The 23,603-nt window shown below is 36.8% G+C and overlaps 1 protein-coding gene across 4 annotated transcripts in view; it reads right to left on the bottom strand.

Moving 5' to 3' along the window:
* Nucleotides 1–5,478: 5,478 nt before the first annotated feature.
* Nucleotides 5,479–23,603, bottom strand: part of LOC140210027 (nuclear transcription factor Y subunit alpha-like) — a 39,780-nt gene continuing 21,655 nt past the window's right edge. Inside the window, exons 6-11 of one of the 4 annotated variants that reach the window (XR_011889132.1) lie at nt 20,600–20,766; nt 19,306–19,479; nt 17,259–17,351; nt 15,657–15,699; nt 9,917–9,958; nt 5,479–7,535 (exon numbers count right to left, since the gene is read on the bottom strand). Coding sequence is in view for 3 of the 4 variants with exons in the window: in XM_072278772.1 (XP_072134873.1) it covers nt 7,482–7,535; nt 17,259–17,351; nt 19,306–19,479; nt 20,600–20,766 (488 nt within the window). In the remaining variant the exon portion in view is untranslated. The remainder of the gene's footprint in view (nt 7,536–9,916; nt 9,959–15,656; nt 15,700–17,258; nt 17,352–19,305; nt 19,480–20,599; nt 20,767–23,603) is intronic. The other 3 variants (XM_072278775.1, XM_072278772.1, XM_072278773.1) reach the window with 3 other exon arrangements.

Genomic DNA, 23,603 nt, shown 5'->3' with positions numbered 1-23,603 from the left:
TATTCAGTGGTATTAATACATTCCATTAGCTCTATGACAGGCAGAGTTTGTTTTAAGTTTACAACAGGTTAAAGCTTTCTATTTGTGATTTAAATACTTGGTTATAACAATTATTCATGGGGATCAGACATTGTTACACCTTGTGTATGGAGTTAACTTCAATTGGCTAATTTAAATAACTTGTATTTAATTGTTATTGGATAATTGGCAAAATAGCAAGTCCTTGTGGACAGGTTGTTTCCTTGACACAAAACAATTTCAAGAACATTAGGTTAGATTTTCATGCAAGGAACTTTTTTTTATTTTTCACTCGTCTGCCCTTCATTCTGCTTGTTACCAACCCACAGGTTTTTTGCTGAATGGAGGATATTGTTTTCATAATATGATGCATTTTCAGCCTTAATCCCATATTCAACAGCTCAAACATTTTCCAGCTGATGTATCATCTCTTAAACTCTTTAACTGGCTGTGTTAATACTTGGCTATTTAATGACCAACCCCCTGCCCAAATTAGAGTAGCATATTAAATTGTTTTTTTTTTTAAACGCAAGTGTATCTGACACAGACACTGCAGAATATTTTTGTATTCTACCTAAGCTGCTTGACTCCCTGGCACTCATTTGAAGTTTACCATGTCAAATTTTGTCTGTGTTTTGTAAGTGCTATACACATTACTGTTGCAGCACCACTGCCTCCTTTTTGTCTTGTAATGTGCCAAAAGGGGAAAACAGTAACTTCATTGTTCAAGAGTGATGATGATGCTGCTGTTCAAATCCATAGTAGCTTCAGAATAATGGATACCCAAGAGACTGCAGATGGTGGAATCTGGAGCAACGTGATCTGCTGGTGGAACTCAGTAGATTAAGCAGCAGTAGTGGGAGGAATGATACTTAATGTTTCAGGTTGAAACCCTGCATTAGTACAGAGTGGAGAAGTGGGATGACCAGCATAAAGAGAAGGGGAGTGGCAAGAAAGGATTCTGAGGCCATTGGTGGACTGAGGAGGGGTGAATGATAGATGAAGGCATCCAAGTTGCTTGAGTCTTTGGACAGCATCCCCCTCACCTCCCCTACATGACACCACCTACCTGTCATCGTTGTACAGAGGCAATTGATGGGTCAATTCAGTCCACCAATTGCCTCTGAATTATTTTTTGCCACTTCCTATGCTTTCCACCTCATCTTTCTACACTATCCCAATGCAGGGTAAACACTAAACATCAATTTATTTCCTTCTCTTTGCTGGATGACCTGCTGACTTCCTCCAGCAGATTGATTGTTTTTCCTTGTCTGACTAAATTTCACCTTTGCTTATTGTGTAAATGGTAGATAACAGCTTCAGTGCTTTGCAGTAAACTCCTTTGCAGCCCTGGTATGAGTAACTAAAAGTCAATTAATTGAGTTGATTTCAGCATTCTATACGTACAAAGGTGTAGGAAAAAATTAATTATCTTGGTGATGTATAATTGCAAAACAAAATAAGGGCTTGTCAACCTTGGCAAGTGATAGAAAATGGACCAACTAATCTAAGGACCATTTTTAAAAGTGTGCACTTTTTGGGGAGCATGACTCGCCCTGTGATCACTTGCCTCAACCAGTACACCATGTAGAAATGATAGTAGTGTTTAAGAGGCTTTTAGCCAGGCATGTGAATGTGAAGGGTTATGTGTAGGCAGAAAGGATTAGTTTAATTTGCCATTGTGCTTGGTGTAGACATAGGCTGAAGAACCGATGCCTGTTCAGTACTATTCCATGGCATATTGGACTACAAAACATGGGATGAATGGCCTAATTCTTCAATCAAGTCTCTTCTGCCATTTCATCATGGCTGATCCATTTCTCTCTCAACCCCATTCTCTTGCTTTTTCCCTGTAACCTCTCATCCTGACAAATCAAGAACCTATCAATCTCCACCTTGAATTTACCCATGACCTGGCCTTCACTGCCACCTGTGGCAACAGATTACACAGATTTGCTACCTTTTAGTTAAAGAAATTCCACCTCATCTCTGTTCTAAGTATTTGCTTCTCTATTCAGACTCTATATGGGCCTTTCAAAATTCGATAGGTTTCAATTAGATTCCCCCCTCATTCATCTAAATTCCATTGAGTAAAGGCCCAGAGGCATCAATTGCTCCTCATACAAAAACCCTTTTATTCCTAGAGTCATTCTTATGAACTTCTCTGAACCCTGTTCAATGTCAGCACATCCTTTCTCAGATAAGGGGCCCAAAATTGCTCACAATACTCCAAGTGAAGCCCATCAGTACCATAAGGCCTTGCTCTCAAAATGAATGCTAACATTGCATTTGCCTTCCTCACCACCAACTCAACCTGCTAGTTAATTTTAAGGGAATCCTGTATGAGGACTCCGCAGTCCCTTTGTACTTCATATTTCTCTGTTTAGAAAATAGTCGACATTTTTATTCCTTTGACCAACGTGCATGACCATATACTTCCTGATACTTCTCCACCTGCCTCTTTTTTCATTCTCCTAATCTATCCAAGTTCTCCTTCAGCCTCCTTGACACTACCTGCCTCTCCAGCTATCTTCATCTTGTCCACAAAACCATCAATTGTCACCTAAATTGTTGACATAATGTAAAAAGAAATGGTCCCAACACAGACCCTTGTGAAACACCACTAGTCACTGGCAACTAATCAGAAGGCTCCCTTTATTCCCACTCTTTGCCAATCAACCAGTGCTCCATATTTAATACCATGGGCTCTTATCTTGCTAAGCAGCCTCATGTACGGCACCTTGTCAAAGGCCTTCTGAAAATCCAAGTATACAACATCCACTGATTCTCCCTTTTCTATCCTGCTTTTTATTTCCTTGAAGAATTTCAACAGATCTGTCAGGCAAGATTTTCCCATGCTGACTATGGCCTATTTTATTTCATGCCTCCAAGTATCCCAAAACCTCATCCTTCAAAATAGACTCCAACATCTTCCCAACCACGTAAGTCAGGCTAACAGGCCTACAATTTCACTTTTTTTCTACCTCCCTTCCTGCTTAGAGTGGAGTGATATTTGCAATTTTCTAGTCATCTGGAACCATTCCAGAATCTAGTGTTTCCTGAAAGATCATTACTCATGCCTCCAAAATCTCTTAAGCTACCCCCTTCAAAACCCTGTGGTGTAGTCCATCTGGTCCAGGTGATCTTCAGACCTTTGAGTTTCCCAAGTACTTCTCTTTAGTAGTAGCAACTGCAGTCACCTAAGCTTCTGGCATACTTCTAGAGTCTTCCACAGTGATGAATACTTATCAGTTCATCTGCCATTTCCTTGTCTCCATTACAACCTCTTCAGCATCATTTTCCCAGTGATCTATTATCTACTTTCACCTGTCTCAGGAAGGACCTGGACCCACTGCAATTTGCCTATTGCCTCAAAAATCTACAGCAGACATGATCTCAATGGTTCTCCACGTGGCCTTGGATTAGCTGGACAATGCAAATACCTATCAGAATGTTGTTTATTGACTATAGTTCAACATTTAACACCATTCCTACAGTCCTGATCAAAAAACCTAGAGCCTAGGCCTCTGTATCTCTCTCTGCAACTGGATGCCCAGCTTCTTAACTGGAAGACTACACTCTGTGTGGATTGGAAATAATATCTCCAGCTTGCTGACAATCAACACTGTTGCACCACAGGGATGTGTGCTTGGTCCGCTGCTCTACTCTCTCTACATCCATGACTGTGGCTAGGCATAGCACAAATGCCATCTATAAATTTGCTGATGATACAATCATTGTTGGTAGCATTTCAGATGGTGACGAAAGGGTGTACAGGAGTGAGTTAGTTGAGTGGTGTTGCAACAACAACTGGCATTCAATATCAGCAAGAACAAAAAGCTGGTTGTGGATTTCAGAAAAAGTACGACAAGGGAACACAAATTAATCCTCATTGAGGGATCAGAAGTGGAGAGAGTGAGCAATTGCAAGTTCCTGGGTGTCAAGATTGCTGAGGACCTAACCTAACATTGATGCAGCTATAAAGAAGGCAAGACAGTGGCTGTATTTCATTAGATTTGGGCTTTGTCAGCTGAAACACTCAAAACTTACAAATGTACTGTGGAGAACATTCTGACAGGCTGCATCACTATCTGGTATGTGGGGGGGGGGATGGGAGGGGCGAGTGTACAAGATTGAAGTAAGTTGCAGAAAGATGTAAAATTAGGCAGCTCTATCATGGGTACTAGCCTTTGTAATATCCAAGACGTCTTCAAGGAGCAGTGCCTTAGGAAAGCAGCACCCCATGCAGGGCATGTCCTTTTCTCACTGTTACTGTCGGGAAGGAGGTACAGAAGCCTGGAGGTGCACTCAGCGATTCAGGAACAGCTTCTTCCTCTCTGCCACTTGATTTCTAAAGGGACATTGAACCAATGAACACTACCTCACTATTTTGTTTTTCTTTGCACTACTTATTTTAACTTTAATAGACATACGTGTTTATTTAATTTTTTTTATTGTACTGTTGCTGTAAAGTTAAAGCCTCATGACATGCTGGTGATATTAAACCTGATTCATTCTTTTTTCTTATTGTAACATTACCCTTTTGACATGCCTTTTCTATTTCCCATTATAATTTGCAGCCCATATCCTGGCTGCTGTTTGGAGGCTTGATTTTTTTTACGCTGTTTCTTAACTCTACCTACAACAATGCTATATCTTCCAATCCTATGTCATCGCTTCCCTCTGCCTACGTGCTTGTCCTTTCAAAACAACATGTATCCTTGGATGTTAAAGCTCCCAACTATAATCTTTTAGCCACAACTCATGCCAACATTATACCTGCCAATCTCAACTGCGCTACAAGATTATCTTCCTTGTTCTGTATACTACATACATTCAAATGTAATACCTTCAGTCCTGTATTCATCACCCTTTAATTTTTGCCGCAATGTTGCACTTCAACTCATCCCACTGGATGGCAACATATGCAGCTGTCTCTATTGCATCCACAGAATCCTTGAACCTAGCTTGCGCTCTTTACAGAACCCACAATAAATTCCAAATGTGGTATTACATAATGAACAATTGGTTAACATCACTGAATAATTGAGGTGGATAACATTGCACAAGTTGGTAGAAAACCTGATGTATAGTGAAAGTGTGGTTGATTTGCTGGGATTCAGAAGCCAAACACCTAATCAGATGCATTTTAAATTTAACCCATCACAGATATTTAAATATAATTGGATAATGAACTTAATAGTATGGTATCCATCAAACACTGTATATTTAAAAAAAAAAATTAACATCTGATGCATTTTGTCCAATTTTCTCCAGTTTTTTTTTGAAATGGGCAAAGAAGCAACTCAGTTCAAGGATGATGAGTAAACAAAAATGGTAACCAGCTACATTGAACTGTCAAATCTATAACTATCAGAAACAGCTGTTTTCAAGAATATAGGGCATGGAAATTTATGGGCATGGAAGAGGAATTTGAAGATAAAGCTGAAATTAAGGAAATTTATTTTTAAATCACTTAACCTAACTCTGGCAATAGAAAATTCTTGGTTCAAATTGCAAACAGTCCAGCAAGTATTATATATTTTAAAAAAGCTTTAAATTACTAAAATGGCATAGTTTTATTAGCTGAAACACGTACACAGTACTCTTTTCCTACAGCTAAATTGAAATTCATGCTTACAAACCAAATACTGTATATAAAATTATAAATCTGTAACCTATATACAAAAACAAGTTGCGCTCATTTAAATGCATTGGTTGAAATATTTATAACCTGCATGACCTTTAAAGTATCAGCAACAATTAAAATGTTCTACCTGATATACAAAGCCCTTAAGACTGAGTTTCAGTATTTCCCAGTCACTGTAAAGTTAAGTGATGCAAGGGTAAAATGGCAAGATCTGGCTATCTAGAATATTCCTGCATGTTTTGGAATGTATTGCTTCAAGGGTCTGAAAATTGATTTCTGGTGTTTTTTTAAACTAAATAAAGGTTCCATGTTTATACTCCGCTGTCCCCAAGTACCGCCTGGTCAAATACGCACATGGGTTTTTTGTAGAGCAATTCTTGAGCTCTGACCTCTCAATATACTTTACATCAACTTGCACACATGCACATGGACTTACAAGTGTGGAGGTGAAAAAGGATTTTCAGAGGATTCTATCCCCTTGGGGAAAAAACACATTAAGAAAAAGCTAATACAGCTTTAAGGAGACAGCATACTATCTTTTTATCTATAAATATTGGGATGTAACTGGTATGTCAAAATGGAACCTGTTCTATAATAGTAGCAGGTATAATCATGGCCAAGGCAATTGAACTTTATTAACAGTTAATTTTGAATTGAAGGATACATATCATCTTTCCTCTCAAAGCACAACTTCTACAGAAGTGCCAGTTCATTGGCGGTAGCCTACTGCAGTTTCACTCTTGCAATGAAAACAGGTATGTAATTCAAGTGCAGCAGTCAGCCATCCTTTGCTCAACATTAGACATTAGGCAGGAAGAAGAACTGTAGCTAAATACTCTGGGTTCTTTTTGTTGTTCCTTTTTTGTGCCATGTGGCACATCAGGCAGCTATTTTGCTGTTTTTGCAGCGTTTGACTTTTTTTTATGAGGCCCAGTTGCTAGTTCGCTGCTCAACCCAGCACGGATGAAAAGCCTGTAAGGGGCCAGCTGGATTCAAACTTGGAACCATTGTCCTCTAAAGCCTGGTGCTAATGCCACTCCACCACCATCTGTGGGTTCTCTTTGCTGAATGTATAATTGTGCCTATGTTGAGGCTACCTAGTTCTGCATGACTCAGTGTTAGCTCCTATACTACATTTACAAGTCCATAACACGTTGCCACATTTTAAAACTTGGTACATTACAAACATATTTAAAACAATGGATTGCACCAAACTTGCATTTTCTGACAAATAAACTTGTTAATTTTTCAAAATAGTCTAATGTCTCAGGGAGCAGTGTTATTTTGCTACATCTTACCAAGTATTTGCATCATGTACACAGAATGAAGTTTCCTTTTTAAAAAAAACATACATTATCTCTTAATTAACACTGGAAAAAATACAAAATCATGTAGTTTTCATAATAACATACCATATGGATTAACAAAACTCACTCCGTTCAGCCACTAGAGGATACCTTAAATCCACACATTCCATAATATCTCGTTCCTCTCTCCACAGAGTCCTTCATTAACTTATGAACTTAACAGGCTGTACTCCACAACCTTGAAGTATCATCAGTTTCCCCTTCTCCATCCTGAACTAATGTAGACTACATACCATCAAAATTGAAAACAGTTTTAAAATTGGTTTCCTCCATTTGGCCTACACAAAGTTATTCAAGGTCCTTTCTCTATTGGCATGTTTTGTTCATGTTTTAAAAACTCCATTTGTTTCAGGAAGGCAGATGAGGCAGTCAATGTAGGAATAGTGGACTGAGGAGTGACTGTCAATTTTAATTTCTTGTTTCAATACAGCTCACAAGGCAGAGACTTAGGCCACCCTGATCACCTGACCCATTATTTCTTCACTCTGCTGCTGGTGTTTCTGTGGAGGGGGAAAACATAGAAAAGATTAACAAGTCTTTGTAAAGAATTCACATCAATAACATTTATGCAACATACTCAAGAAAATTAAATTGACAACACAATTTATAAAATTTGAGCTGAATTGAAGGGCCTAATGGCTCACTACAAAGAGGATAGTCATGGTCACAGAAGGGATGCTGATTAACATGGAACATTCTGATATTTTTCCTTAATTCTGGGTTTCCTCAAAACTTTGCCCTCTCTCATTCAGTCCTTTACACGATAACATGTTATACCAAAACATCAAACTTTATCCAGCTATGCTGAAACTTCTGTTCTGTAGTTAGCCACTATCTTGATGAGTTTTATACTAGCCTGAGACTTTTGCTCTCACTATGTAGGGGGCAATTCTGACTTATTTTAGAAGTCAATAACTATCATCTTTTACTCTGTTTCCAAGTTTCCAAAACACTTCACTGTCTCAATTTATAAAGCTACCTCCAAGAAGCTGAAATTCTTTCTCTGCACTAAATACTTCCGCCCCTTCCACACAAATGCAACTCTATTAAAAACATAGGCTGGTCCAAGATTTGAACAAGCCTAGATCTGGGGAGGCTCTAATATCTCTTATTTATTTGACCCTTGTTATCCTCTAGGGTGCATTCGTACATCTCTACACCCAACTCCTCCATCTTTATTACCTCTTAAAATTAAGAGCTAATACCTGTATGCCCTTTACTAAATTCACTTAAAACAATCAAACTTTTGAACCAAAACCCAGCATTAGTGATCCATGCCTATTTTCTCTTTAAAAGTTTCAAATATTGGTGACATTTCACTCAACAGGTATGATTCAATCTTGTTTTTTTGCAATGAAAAGAAAGCTCCTACTATTTAAATATTTGAATGGTTGATAAATGCTGCGATGTAGGCGTGTGATTACAAATCAGGTTCTATTGAGCACTACAAAAATCTACTGGATCACCAACATCTGAACAACATAATTCGATATATTGATCAATATAGTGCAGCATAAAACCACAAGCCCATTTCTTATAGCTACAAAAACATTTTGCAGTACACACAAAATCCAAAAAGAGAAAGTTTCTTTTAAGAAACATGTCAATCAATGTTTCAGGTGTTAAACTCTGCCTTAGTGCTAAAGAGAGACCTACAAATTGCAATGCTGACTTCTGATCCTCTGCAGATGCTGTTGCACCTGCTGAAGACTTCCTGCTTTTGTGTTTTTTTAAATTTTCAGTGTGAATGGTAGCATGGTGAATCAGTAAATTGTGCTGTTATTGCTGGCAATCTGGGTCCAACCCTAACATCTAGTGTTATCTTAGTGGAATCTGCAATGATAATCCTGTGTGCCTCTCACCCAGGAGCTCAGATTTCCTCCTGTCACAAAGGACATGCTGGTTGGCTATAGTAAATACCATGAGTGTAAGACAATGGAAGTTGAAGGGCACATGAAAAAGACTTGGTCAGAAGGAGCTAAGTGAGGATATGTGATTGCTCCAAGAACTAATATAAATGAAAGGAGCTGACTTGGTAATCAGCAAAGTATGAACAACCCCTTGAAATAATTCAACTTTTACTTGATTTCTTTTAAGTGAATACAAGTCTTGGCATAAAGATTATGCATATCCAGGATGTCAATTAGATATCAACAATCAGGGCAAAGAAAAATAACAAGAGAAACAGTCAATGTCTGAAGGTGTAAACTGAACAGAGGGAGCTCAATTTTATTTTGATAAACCCAACAAGGAATATGCATTTAGAATTACTGATGGTTAAGAAAAGGAATTTTTGGAAAAGAAGTTTGCATATCAGAGTAGAGTACAATATTTACATACTACATGCAACTTTAATAAACCTCAGAACAATGAATAGTTGGATTATTTTTGAATCTAAGTAGAAGAAACCCAGATGGGTAGCATGATAGCATTGTGGTTAACATGATGCTTTACAGTACGAGGGACCTGGTTTTAATTCCTGCTGCTGCCTGTAAGGAGTTTGCATGTTTTCCCTGTGACTGCGTGGGCTTTCTCCGGGTGCCTCAGTCCAAAGTCGTATGGGTTGGTAGAACACTGTAAATTATTCCATGATTGGGCTAGAATTAAATTGGGGGAATTGCTGTACAGTGGGGCTGGAAGAGCTGGAAAGGCCTATTCTGTACTGTGTCTGGATTACACTGCAAGACTGCTAATTCAATGTTTTTTTAATGGTGAAAGTAGTAATGCTTTATTAAAGAGTGCATATAAACATTGATTTGTCCTCCTTCTTTCCCATCAATCATAACTCAGCTGAAAATGTGTTGTAGGAGAATGTCTGATGAGAAGAGTGCAGGGTGAAGGAAGTACCTCACACTACAAATGTAACAGAATAATACTGTACCTTATTTTGATTTTTCTCTAGCCTACCCAGAAATCATTCAGGCTGTTGAATAAATATAAATATACAAATAAATGTCACAAAAACCACAGCTGACAACCTTAAGGGTTGGTTTTCAATATGCATAAAGGCAACTGTCAATGAATTTTCATTTTTAATAAGGGTAAAAATCCAATAGTGAAGAAAACACTTGGCACAACTTTCAATATTTTAACTATATGTACTCAAGATTGGAAAGAATGGCAAGTTAAAACTGCATTCTCTCAAGAAACAAATGACTGATTAACTGTTATATATATTGCATGAATTCTCAAATATGGGTATCAGCATATGCGAGTTTACATTAACCTGATACAAGAGGTTAGGGTCTAGCCAATAAAATTTGACAAAAATCATAATGTTGGAAACATACAGCAGATCCGTCAGTACTGAAAAGAACCCATTAATGCTAAGAGTAAAGATGTCTGATTAAAAACATTGGGACCATTGCAAGTGCTCGTTGAATTCAAAATGGTGACTGTGGCCCACTGCATTAAATGTTACCTGATATATTTGAAAAGCCATTATTGCACACATAGTGAGAGCATCCACTGAATATATGCAACATTGTTTTGACCTCAATGGTATGGCGAAATCGTCTCTTAACCTTACATAGCTGATAAAAATTTCAACAACAGAAGTGACTGACTTACGCTGTTTAAAAATGATCATAAATCACTTAGCTTCTAGTTGATTTGTGGTAGTTGTTATAATTTTACAATAGGTGCTTTCTATTGTTGTTTTGTGCTGACAGGGACTGGAAAATTATTTCAAGCCTCGATACAAACTAGCTGATGCGAAAAGTGGCTGCTGTAATTGGCATTCTCCCTGGAATCCAGCATATATAGGAGAATGAGCATTTATAGCAGGACAAGTTGTCTAAAAGGGCAATGTATGGTAGAAGGGTTTTAATCAGAACAATGTACTGTCACTAAATGCTCAGGAAACTATTCTCTACCCATACTTTGGTTTGAAGCCGTATTAGAGATGCCCATGTTTCAATAAAGATCTTGTCACTGAAGAAATTGCATTTTTGCCAGCTGCAGCCAAAACTGCAATTTGCAGCCCCAGAATAGGACAAGGACTGCATTTGGGCATTCACTGTGGTCATGCAGTGAATTATAGAAAATACAACGGTACAGCATATTACAGGGGCTTAGTCCATGCTGTTGTGCTGACCTTTATAAACCTACTTCACAATGAATCTAAACCTTCCCTCCAACACAGTCCATAACCCTCCATTTTTCTTTCATCTACATGCCCAAATGTCTTCTAAGTGTCCCTATTGTATCAGCCTCTATCATGATCTCTGGCAGTGTTTTCCAAGCACCCACCACTCAAGCTGGTACAGAAAGTAGTAAAAATGCTACCTCTGACATCGCCCCTAAACATACCTCCACTCACCTTAAACGGATATTGTCTAGTATTGGCTATTGTTGCCCCGGTGAAAAAGGTGCTAACTGTCCACTCTATGCCTCTCATACTCTATTACACCTCTAACAGGTCAGTCCTAGAAGAAAAGCCTTAGGTTGTTCAACCTTTTCTCATAAGACAATTTAAAAGTTATGGGAATAAAGTGAAGTGAGAAGCAGAGATGAGTAGTGACAGGATCTGGAACTTCAATGTGCCTTCATTGACTATTAACTACTTTCACAGGAGTGCATTCTATCATACGCCACAAAATTTGAAGTCGTCTGAGGCGGTACATGATACATCTTTCCTATACTCAGCCCTGTAGCACAGTTCTACTTGTAATCCTTTAAGAACACAGACTCTGTCTAAGCCATACAAGCTGGTTAGATCTGGAGCTAGCCAGGAATGTATCCACAAAGTAAACAGTGCAGTGATACTGGCTAGCAGTAGCAGCTCTTCAAGCTAGTGGTCATCATGGGTGACATGCCACTCATTGCAATCAATGGATAATGACACAATGCAATTCCTGCATCTGTCGGGATTTCCAATTTAGCTACTCCTTTGAAAGAATGCCTTTCATACTCTTACACACTTCTATCGGGTCACGCCAAAGTTTGACTACAAATGCTGTTTGTTGTGATCCATTCTCTTCACTAAAGAGCTGTGAGAATTGCTCCCATCTCTCTCAATTTGAGGAGGAGCAGGAATCACTCGAGTATTTCCTGGAAAATATGTCCCTGAGAGTGATCAATTGCAACCACTGAGTTAAGGGTAGCAAGTGTGAAAATGAACAAGGCGAGGGAATCTTCAGAACTTGGCACCACCAACTAAAATAAATTTCTCTCATGTGAATGCAGATTCTGTTTTCTTTCTCCACAGATATTAACAGTTTGAAGAAACAATAAAATATATTCTGATTCAAACTGATGCTATACTCTTATTGTTCTCCACAACAGTAACACAGAATCATGTTTGATGGTCAGAGCCATCATGTATTGTCAGTTTGAGGAAATCACTCACTCATTTGGTTTGATATATAGCTTGCTGACTGTGCAGAGTGGCAAGTTCAGCTTGTGTCAGTCATATGATCTCGAGTATGCATGATGCATCTAATGCTTTGTTTATCTATGTCGGCTTTTCATTCCCTGATTATAACAGGGTCTATAAAACTGGCATTAAAATATCCAATTCATTAACTTTGATTATTCTGCCTTTAATCAGTTTCTAGTTTCTACCTAGCTCTCTAAACTCACAGGCATTCACAGAACACATTGAGTTTAAAGAACTAGTTTCACCGTATGCTCTGATGCAAATAAACAGCAAGAAAAAATATTTTCATCACATTACCACAAGCTGAGTGACTTAATATAAATTACTTTTAAGATTTAATGGCATTTATTTACACTTCTACCTGTTCACTAATAATTCAAATATTTCTCAAAATAATCCCTTCTAAGATATGCAGCAACTAAACTTAAAAAGGTTAACATGTACCAGATCATCTGCTGCATCAATTAGAAAGCTGATGCTGAACTGAGTAGTAGCATTGCTTTTTGACTTCATACGTTCACATTAACATTGAACTAGAAATTGTTGGGAAATAATGACAGTTGTGTGTGGAACAAACTACAGAATGTTCTTTTCAGTGCAAAATCTAAAACTTGATGGTTGAGTTTTGGAAGCAGCTCCTTCCTTAGCTGTTTTCCAGCACTGGACTCTTGTGTTTGTTTCAATAACTATAAAGATTTATTTTAAAGGTATACAAGTTTTAATTTTGACTTCAATAACTTTGAATGTCAGAAATATTTAGAAGTATAACAACATTTAACAGTTGACAAAGCTACAGTTGTGGCTTTGTCAGCAGTTGATGCTTTTCTCAACTATTTCATGGAACTTACTCAAGCTACTAAAGAACCAGATTTACAACTGCACAAAGAGTTTATCTTTTGAAGCTAGAGCTAACTTTTAAACACATCTTTTCAGTAACTGTTCTCAATGAGTTCTAAAGACATTTTTTGACTTATGCCTGTGTTGTTGATGTTGCATATCTTCTGTGAACTTCTACCTAAAATAGCTCAATTAATGCATATAACCCTGCTCTTCATTTCTCTAGAAAGTCTAAAATCCTCATCTTTCTGTTTCTAACTCTTGACCTAGACTTGTTATACCACATTTTAAACTTTAAAAGTTACATCTTTAACCATGCATTTTAATTCTTAAAGTGATTTTGTATTCATCTTTGTGAAAAATTAAGCTTGGATTTTTAAATATATTCTTTTAATTTAAAAAATATAGTTTCTGAAAGGAAGACTGCACTAATTGAGATTCCCGCATAACATAATACTGCCCAGAACTAATGATGAGCCCTCTACATGCTAACCTGTATATTGCATTCATGCAAGATTTTAATTTTGAATATCTCAAAATAACCAAACTTATTTGCGCTAAAAAATACAGATAAGATACTCAGTATTTAGTCTGGTTGTGTACAACTTGAAAGCTAGCAATATTAAGTAGAACTTGTGCCTAGCTCTTTGAAAAACAAAGGGATCTTACAGATGGAAAAATGAGGCATTCAATAATGAACTAGACAGCACGAGACAAGATAATCCATTCTATATATAATCAGAACCCATCACATGCTGCATTCTTATATAGCTAGCTACTCCAACGTGACAACAATCAGAAGTCACATTCTCATCTGACATTTAACCATAACAGACGAGATTAAGAAAAAGTTCCTACACAAACAAATTTAGTGGCATGAAGTCACATAAACCAGCTTCACAGTAACTATATTGACAGAGAGCGAAGGTGATTGCATGCTCCATGAAAGGTCATATAGTACATTAAATTTGGTGATCTGATCTACCTTAGCAAGACAAAAAAAGGCAAAATAACTAGGAAAATGGAAAAAAAAACACGAGAAAATCTAGAGATGCTGGAAATCCAAGTTACACTCACAAAATACTGGAGGAACTCAGCAAGTCAGGCAGCATCTTTGGAAAAGAACACAGTCAGTGTTTCAGTCCTGCTGAAGTATCTTGGCCCAAAACGTCAACCATACTCTTTTCCATAGATGCTGCCTGGCCTGCTGAGTTCCTCCAGCATTTTGTATATGAAAAAATGGAAATAACATTTCTTATTAAGGCCGGGGAAAATTACATTCAAGTAAAAATTTTTTTAAAAATTAAAAAGAATTTGTGAAGGATGCAAATTTCTTACAAAACACCATATTTTACTTTGTGGATTTTGACTGATTTCACATTGATATCATTCTCATTGTTGCCAATACCTTTTGGTTTACCAATCAGTCTCAACATTACAAAGACTGCCAGTTACTACTATTTCCATTTTCTCTTTTCCCATTAAACTATCAGGGTGAGGTCATTCAGACCATTTTGCCTTTGCCAGCTCCCTGAATTGCTTCCAAACTCCACTATCCTTTCCCACTTTGATAATTCATTGCATGGAAAGTTTCGACAATAATCTGTCCTGTTCCACATGGAACTTTGATTATGTTCATCACACAAAAGCAACTGGTCAAGCGTTTGCAAAGAGTCAAACATTTTCCTCCTGTCTAAGAATTTGAATTAATTTGCTTTTTTATTTCTGTCAGTTTATGAATACTTTTCATTTCATTTGTTAAATTGAGCGGATGAATCCTATTCCTCTACCAAGGTTTTCCCTTACTGCTGTCAACAGGCTGTTTGATCATATCTCATCAATGCCCCCATTCTTACCTGTGTGCACAATAATAACTATATAATCTTCCTACCCCGGTTAATTTCTCAGAGGCTAGACTGGCCTCCATCATTATATTTCATCATCAAAGCATACAATCTGACTCTTCACTTTTATAGAGACACAATTATCTCAACTTACTCTTCCGATTACCTTTGCCCTCATCTCATGCCACTTTGAAATTACCTTTCCTACCCTTTACTCCCACTTTACTCTCCACAGTTTTGAACTTTCTCACATGTTGTACACCATGATCAACTTTCTTTGTACTGGAGATGCCAACAGCAGATAAGCCAACTTTCCTACTTGATACTGCTAATTTGTTGATGTACCTGATTTTGCTGTGCCATGGCCACAACAACAACAACCTCATCCAGTGAATTTTCTGAATATTATTCATCTAATCATTGTTGCCAAGTGTTCCTACCAAGCTTAGCCTCCTAATTGAAACTCCAATTTCAGAACTAGACTGTCTATTATGCTCCAAACCATATTTCTGTGATTATACCCACTACACTTCCTACTATTTACAAGCTGTTTTACTCACCTTCTCTCTGTCTTACGTCTTTTCACAGCCTGACTGAGATGACCTTTATAAAAAGAAAGAAGTATCAAAATGTTTAATTGCTTAAAAAAACCAATTCTGATGCCGGGACTCCATCAGAAATGTCACCTATCTGTTTTCAGATGTTGACGGACCTGCTGTATACGTATTATTGTCAGTTATTATTTTAGGCTGATAGCACATGCAATTTATTTTCCTTTTATATGTAGATCAAAGTTAAGGAAAATAGAGATATTGACTGCCAGATGAAAAAGTCCATGAGTTGTTCTATACAACTTCTCAAGCTAGGCTTAGGCAAGATTTTACAAAATATCACTATTAAAAACACAAGTAGAAATGAAATTACGATGAATTATGATTGACTTGAAACAGTTTCCCACTCCAAGCTGTAATTGTTTTTGAATGAAACATCTTAAATTTTAATCACTTTTCAGAAACCCAAGAAAAGCACGATTTTTCTGATGAGAGGGTAATTAAGTATGCCCTCATGGATAAGCTTGCCATTCCAAAAATAAAGATCAGTTCTGGCTTAAAAGGGACACAATTATTATACAAAATAATGAATTGTATGCTGTACAATAATTTATTTTTGCTTCAGTACCCTGACAAGTTTGGTAGCAAGATTTAAATAGCTCAGATTTAGCTGTGCTCTTGGAGGGTGTTACTGAAACCCCAAATGAAATAATAAGTTAATGATATTTTAAAGGTACCCAAATGTGAATTTAATTGTTTCGGTGATAGCACATTTAAACCAAACCCCCAGGAAGTGTTGTCACCATTCACAGTTCACACAAAATAAAATGAGAAACGAAAAGTCAAAGGAATAACAATATTGACTTTCTTTAAAAAAACAAACAATCTTAAGGGAGGGCATCCTTTAACACCTGAATTTTCACATGAATTCTCCTGAAAAATTTGGTGCCACTGTCTGCTTCCAACAAGCCATTTATATGTTTTATCATGGCTGTTTTAGATACATCACAAACTTTATCAAAAATGAGATGTTTAAATAATTTAAATAGAACTCTAGATAGAGTTTGAATTTTCATAAATCTAATAAGGCACATTTGATAGCACAACCTGCAGAAATGCTGCACCACAGCTAACACCTGCTATAAATGGGATACATTGAACTTCATTATTCCAACTTATCAGCTCTGACTGTCATATTTAAATCTAACTTTCCAGCCAGGATTCTTCTGATGTAGAATTTGATCTGCCCTAATCAAATACCCTGTAAATACAATTTAAACATACCAGGTGTAAGTTTATTCCTTTACTCATTGATATAGGGTTACTTCATGCTAAATACAATCTAAAAAATACAGTGATCAGTCATGGATCTTGACCTGAATTTCTAAGAATTTATAACCATTGGCATGATGCTAAATAAGACACAGCCTGCCCAACCAAAGTGATCAAAAGACACAAGTTATAAGCACATTTTAGGTATTATTATCTGCACAGATAATTATAACTAGGAAGGCATCATTGCTTTTATAAATTCTTTGGAAGTCTGAAAATCATTACTAGAGAATATAAATCTTTATTTTAAAATACAAATAATCAAAAACCATAACATACTATCTCATCACCCTCCTTGGGAGAAAAAAAGCGTCCTCCTTCTCCACGCTTTCGTTGCATTGCATGGCGATGACGTGACTCATGGAGGTATTTCTGTAAAATTAATGAACAATATTAATACATTTCAGAGATGAACAGAGCCTTCAGATGCAGGCAACCTATATTTTAAGTCCACACATAAAGGCAGCTGAACTGGGAAAGAGTGAGAATCACTTTAGGATGGCTAATGCAAGTGTGTCATATACACATCTAACAAACAATTTACTTGACAAGTCCGATGGCAGTATTTGTAGTGTCCAAAGATGCATAAAAGAAAACTTAAGTTCTGCTCGAAATGCAGATGTTGAATTAGCAGAATGAACTTTAAGATAAAGTACCTAAACATATTAACTTGTTCTATACTATCAGATGTCTTGCACTGTTCAGTGAACATCTACTACATTAATATACATGTAGTTCACAGCATATGAAAGGCTACTAGGTATTGCAAGTAGACTTATTCCTTAGACGGGTGCTACAACTCTAACGTGTGTTTCAGATGATAATTTATGGGATGAAGCTTTTTTTCATCAGAATGCTGATAGGATGTTTTGGTTTTAACATTCTAATCAGAGAGCATAAATTATGCTTTTCTGAAGTGCCAAGCCACCTTTTGGGATCCTAGGATGCAGCCAAGTCAAGTGACTTATTGGCCTTTAGCCACATTAGTTTTCAAATATTACGTTTATATAGTAAGGGCATTTAATTCTTCCTTGACAACATTCTGTGATGTTTGTGTATCTTCTATAATAAAGAATGACACACCATATGTTTAACTCCTCTGACTTAGCTTTGTTTTCCATAACATTTTCCCCTTGCCTAATTCTCTAAAGGAGTTTAAATTCATCTGTACACACACACACACACACACACACACACACATATAGACACACACACACATACACATATATACATACACACACACACACTTGCATTGTGTGCTTTTATATTCCTTGTTTGTTTGCCTTCAATTTCCCCTTGCCTAATTCTCTAAGGGAGTTTAAATTCATCTGTGTGTGTGTGTGTATATATATATAGACACACACACACTTGCATTGTGTGCTTTTATATTCCTTGTTTGTTTGCCTTCAATTTATTTTCCTTGGCTAGATTTTGAATTTATCCCAGTCTTCAGGTCTCCAACTTTTCCCTTCCCATATGTTTTTAGCTTAATACCATCATGAAGTTCCTTGATTAGCCGTGCTTTGTTCATCTCTCCCTGGAAAATCTTTCCCCAATTGGAATATATTTTGTTGAGCATCATGAAACACCTTCTTTATTATCTGCCTCCATTTCCCCATGGTCCTGTCCGCTAATCTGTCTGCCAATGTTATTCTCATTTCAATACAATTCACCTTTTTCAAGTTAAGCATGGTTGTTTCTCATTTTCAAAATTGAATACAAAGTTCTATCATGCTAAGATCATTACTTCCCAGGGAATCTTTTACTCAGATGTCATTTATCGAACCTGCTTCTTAGCCATTACCTTAATGCAAGATAACTCATTCCTTGGTTGGCTTTCTTAGTGTTTAGATGTCTATAAACTAGTTCTACCACAACAAACTAAATAGCTGAACAGTTTGTTACAATGAAATGAAGTATCATTTTTTTGCTATGTGCAGTGTATAAAATTTTTGACCTCTGGATATACATACATTAAAAATGTGTCATTTTAGAAAAATATCTTAACAGCCCAAACATATTCATGATACCCATGCATTAAAAATAAAATATTTGAATGATAATTGAAACTATTGATAACTTGCAAGACAAGTATGTCCCAATTCCTAATGCAATGTGCTATCAGTAATCTAGCAAAACTATAGAAGAAAACATGTGTTAATTTCTAGACTCCCAAAATATGATTATTTAAATGTTTCTACCTAAACACACATCACAACACTTGGTGATATAATTTACCCACCACAGAGGAAATTTTAGTTTGGGGTGAAATTTTATTCATCTTAGAAAGTAGATTTCAACATGCAATTTAAATTACATAGCTTACCCTCCTTTCTTTTGGGATTCTGCCTTCTGCTTCTAGTTTGGCTCTTGCCTGTCTTCTTCTTAGGATTCGATGATACTGCTTAGCATTTACATATAGCGGTTCTTCTTCCAGTAGTTCTGCACCTGGTAAGGGAATTCTCTGCATAGCTGGAACTGTGCTCGCCCCTGGTACCATCTGCATGAATTGTCATTAAAAGCCAATGGAAAGATTGATAAGAGAAGATAGCTTGCTCTCATCTACAGATGACAATTTTGTAAAGTGTATATTGTATATTCAATATAGATTAATGACAAACTATTTTTTTCATAACTTAAGAATTAAACAAGAGATGTTCCTGTTAAGCCTTGAATGAAAATTCTTCACCAACAGCTATGGCAGAGAGCTCTAAAGGGTCACGTAAAGGTGAAATGCAGGTTTACGACAAAGATCCAGCCACTGGCAAGATTCACTGGCTTTAGTATATAACTTTAAATAAATTTCATCAACATTAACTGGGTTTTCTAAAAAGTAGAGCAGTGGAAACAGAAACTGATGCAATACTTTTGGGAAATAAGAGACCATAAAAAACATTTGGGGAGATCTGCAGTTTTCATAAGGACACAGTTTCAGTTGAAGATGCTAAGCAGAATCAGATCATTGCTGTTAAATTTCAACAAGATCAATGTTCTTCTATCTTTCACAAATTCTGAACTTGTACTTCTAAGATGTATTTTAAAAATGTACATTTTAAATGACTGTTAAAACATTCAAGTATTCCTTTGTCTTTATGAAATAAGAAATTCCATAATTAAATTTGCATTTATCTTCACATCCAATTATAGTAAAAAAAGTGACTGCTTATATAAAGAAGGTAATGATATTACTTTACTATACAACGGCATCAAACTAGAACCACAGGAAGGAATCCCATGTTCTGATATAATTACATAGTATATCACAATCTACAAATGTAATAGATGATTAATAATTCAAAATGGATTTGTCTTAAGAGTAGAAAACTATCATTTATCTTAAACAGAGATACAAGAGTCTGCAGATACAGAAATACAGAGCAAAAAACAAACTGCTGGAGGAACTCAGTTGGTCAGGCAGCATCTGTGGGGTTAGACTAATGTAGGGTTTTAACCTGAAAAATTCAGCCTCCACTGATGCTGCCTGACCTGCCAAGTTTTTCAAGCAGTTTGATTTTTGATTCATCTTAAACACATTTGGTTATAATTCAAATAATAGAAGTTCTGCAAGCGCTTAAGCTCTGATTTACGGTATTTTAAATGATTCTTCAAACTGAACTTACCATCACCATACCGCCTGCATTGACCATACTTCCAGTGACTGGTAGTGTTACCGTTACAGTGCCCTGGCTGCTATTTGTTGTGCTTGTGCTGGCTCCCGTCTGGACAATTTGGGCCCCAGCTAGACTGGCAGCAGGAATGGTGATCATGCCTGTAACAGGGACTGCAACTTTAGCACATAACACAAAGAGAAGAGAGACAAGACAAAAAGGAGGCAAGAGAAAGAGGGCAGAGTAAAAACAGAGGATCAAAAGTGAGAAAAAGACATAAGAAAGAACAAAGAGAGAAGAGATAAATGAAAGGAATAAGATTAATCCCTTCACTTTTCAAGAAAATAATAATTTTTTAAAAAGTTTTCATGAACCAAAAACCTTACTCCTGTTGTCGTAAATTAAAAGCATTTTCAAAATTATTTTTTTAAAGTACTGCAAAATACAGATTTTTTCAAACTCAAGTGGTCCAGATTTTGAAATATTTATCTTACATATTTTAATGTTGGTGAGAACTGTGTACTATCTCAGCCTGTTTCCATGACTGCATGTGCAATTATGTGCTGATACTGTGTTTGGAAACATTCATGATATGGCAGGAGTTTACCACATTAAGATTTGTTTTTAGTTTTTAAGATTCTTCTTCAGGATCTGGAGATTGCCAGGGGGGCCTCTATTTTAATACCCAATTGCATGCAAGATGGAGGTGGAGAATCACACTCTGCAATTGTAATGATGAAGATCCACATAGTGCTGTTGGTTAGGGAGTTCCATTACTTAGACCCAGTGTAATGCCAATACAGTAATGAAGTAATAGCAATACCATTCCAAATTAGGATGGTTTTTGACTTGTAGGGGAGCCTCCAAGTGGTGATGTTTTCATGCCTGCTCATGGTAAAGTTCACAAGTTTGGGAGATGCCACTGGAGTATGACAAGTGAATAACTGCAGTGTAGACAGTTCATACTCCAGCTATTTTGTGGTGAGTTACTTGGTCAAAGTAATCGAGCTCTGACCTGCTCTTGTAGCCAGAGCACTCATATGACTGGTTCATGATTCCCCAGAATGCTTATGGTAGAGGAACGTCATGAGCAGGAGTTTACTCACTCTTGTTGGAAATGGTCATGTGTGACACTTATCTGATGTGAATGTTATTTGCCACTTAACAGCCTGTGCCCAAGTGTTGTCTGAGTTTTGTTACATCCTGGTGTGGACTGCTTCATTTGCTGAGGAATTGTGAATAGAATTGAATACTGTGCAATCACCAGCAAACATCCTTACTTCTAACTTTACGATGGTGGGCCATTGATTAAGCAGTTGAAGATGGTTAGGCTTTAAACACTGACCTGGAGAAGGGATGATATTCCTCTATCAACCTGAACTAGCATCTTCTGTGATAGATGTGAGCTTTTCCTCTTTTGACACCCATTGGCTTTGGTTTTTGTGACAATTAATATTTTTACTTTTTACTGTTAAACACTTACTTAGTAATATTGTGATATTGTGACATGTTTGAAGTTACACCTTAATAGACTAGGAAGCACCAATTTTTTTCTATTCAACTCCAAATTATCTAGCTCCTTAGAATTTGACTTTTGATCACCTTAAGAGTTTAACTGACTCAACATCAACAGTTATGCATTCCCATAACAATACTCCGAAATCTCCCAATATTCTTCTTCCAAGACTTCGTTTTCTTGCTATTTAACCCTCCATGGATGTTTTAAAGCCAGGACTGAAATTTGTCTGTCGTATTAGTCCTACATCTCATTCCTGTTCCAACCACCTCTGGTCTATTATATTGTTTTGCTAAAGCCCAAAGTAAGCTTGATGCAGCATCTCATGTACCATTTTATGATTACATAGGCCGTCAGCTCCCAATCTTAATAACACTCTGCGACGGAGATACAGACATGACATTTTATAAAGTTCTAGAGAGGCGCGTGAATGTCAGTAATTCCCATGCCCACCTTGTGCTCACAAATCGCAGAATGCCCGTAAAAATAGCTTGCTTGCTGGGTTGAGTGGAGAACAATGCTATAATGTGACCTAACAAATAGACTTTTGCTGAAATTTGAAACAAGATATAATAAGTAGGTGGAAATTAATAGTCCCACTTTTAAGAGGGTAACTTTTGCTATCCAATCCGAATACTTATACAAAAATATATTAGTATAGAAGCTTCCTCCAGAAAGTTTGATGCATGACTGTATTAGCTTGATAGTTCTTAATAACCTATATTTATCTGAAGTAGTGTTATTGAATACTGTATTTAAGCTGTAGTTTAAATGTTGCGTAGTTAATGTTAAAGGTTAAACTCTAAAATTTTCAATTTTGATGCTGAAGTTAATGATTATAATAGAGAAAAAAAATGTCATACTCCTAGTACTTAGCAATGAGCAAATTCCTGGTACTCTGTCGTTCTGACAATAAATACAACATCTTCCAAGGCTATCCCACCACTCCACCATCATATTCTATTTTTATTAATTTTCCTTGCCAGCTGCTTAACTCTTGCACCCAGTTGCCAATAAATGAGTCACAGCAGGAACTGGTTTGCTCTTCAGTTCTGTATTCACCCACGAAAGAATAGCCAGTCTTAACATTTTCATACTGGCTGTACTATGAAATTATTTGATTGTGACTGCCCTCAGCTGTAAGGATGACCTTATTATTCTGATGTGATCTTGAAACAAAGTAAGCTGCCTCTACTAAACATGAATAACATGTTGTCTTTATGTGACAAATAGAAACTCAGTGATGTAAGAAAAATAGAACAGATGAGCTTATTCTTGCACCCGGAGATCGTGAATCAACCAGGATATCAACTGGGCTTATATGAACATGTATTTCTTCTTGATCAGCATTTTGCCTATGGACTGACTATCCAAAAATCACAAAATGTAGGTAAAGAAAAATGTGTGATCCAAATGCAAGAACCTGAGACATCAGTACATAATTTAGATCTGCATTCTGAGAAATTGAAGCAGTTCTTGAATTTGTATGCTATGCATCAA

This window comes from Mobula birostris, chromosome 14 (genome assembly GCF_030028105.1).
Source record: "Mobula birostris isolate sMobBir1 chromosome 14, sMobBir1.hap1, whole genome shotgun sequence".
Taxonomy (NCBI): Eukaryota; Metazoa; Chordata; class Chondrichthyes; order Myliobatiformes; family Myliobatidae; genus Mobula; species Mobula birostris.
Note: the sequence above shows the minus strand (reverse complement) of the source record. Positions and strands in the feature narration are given on the sequence as shown.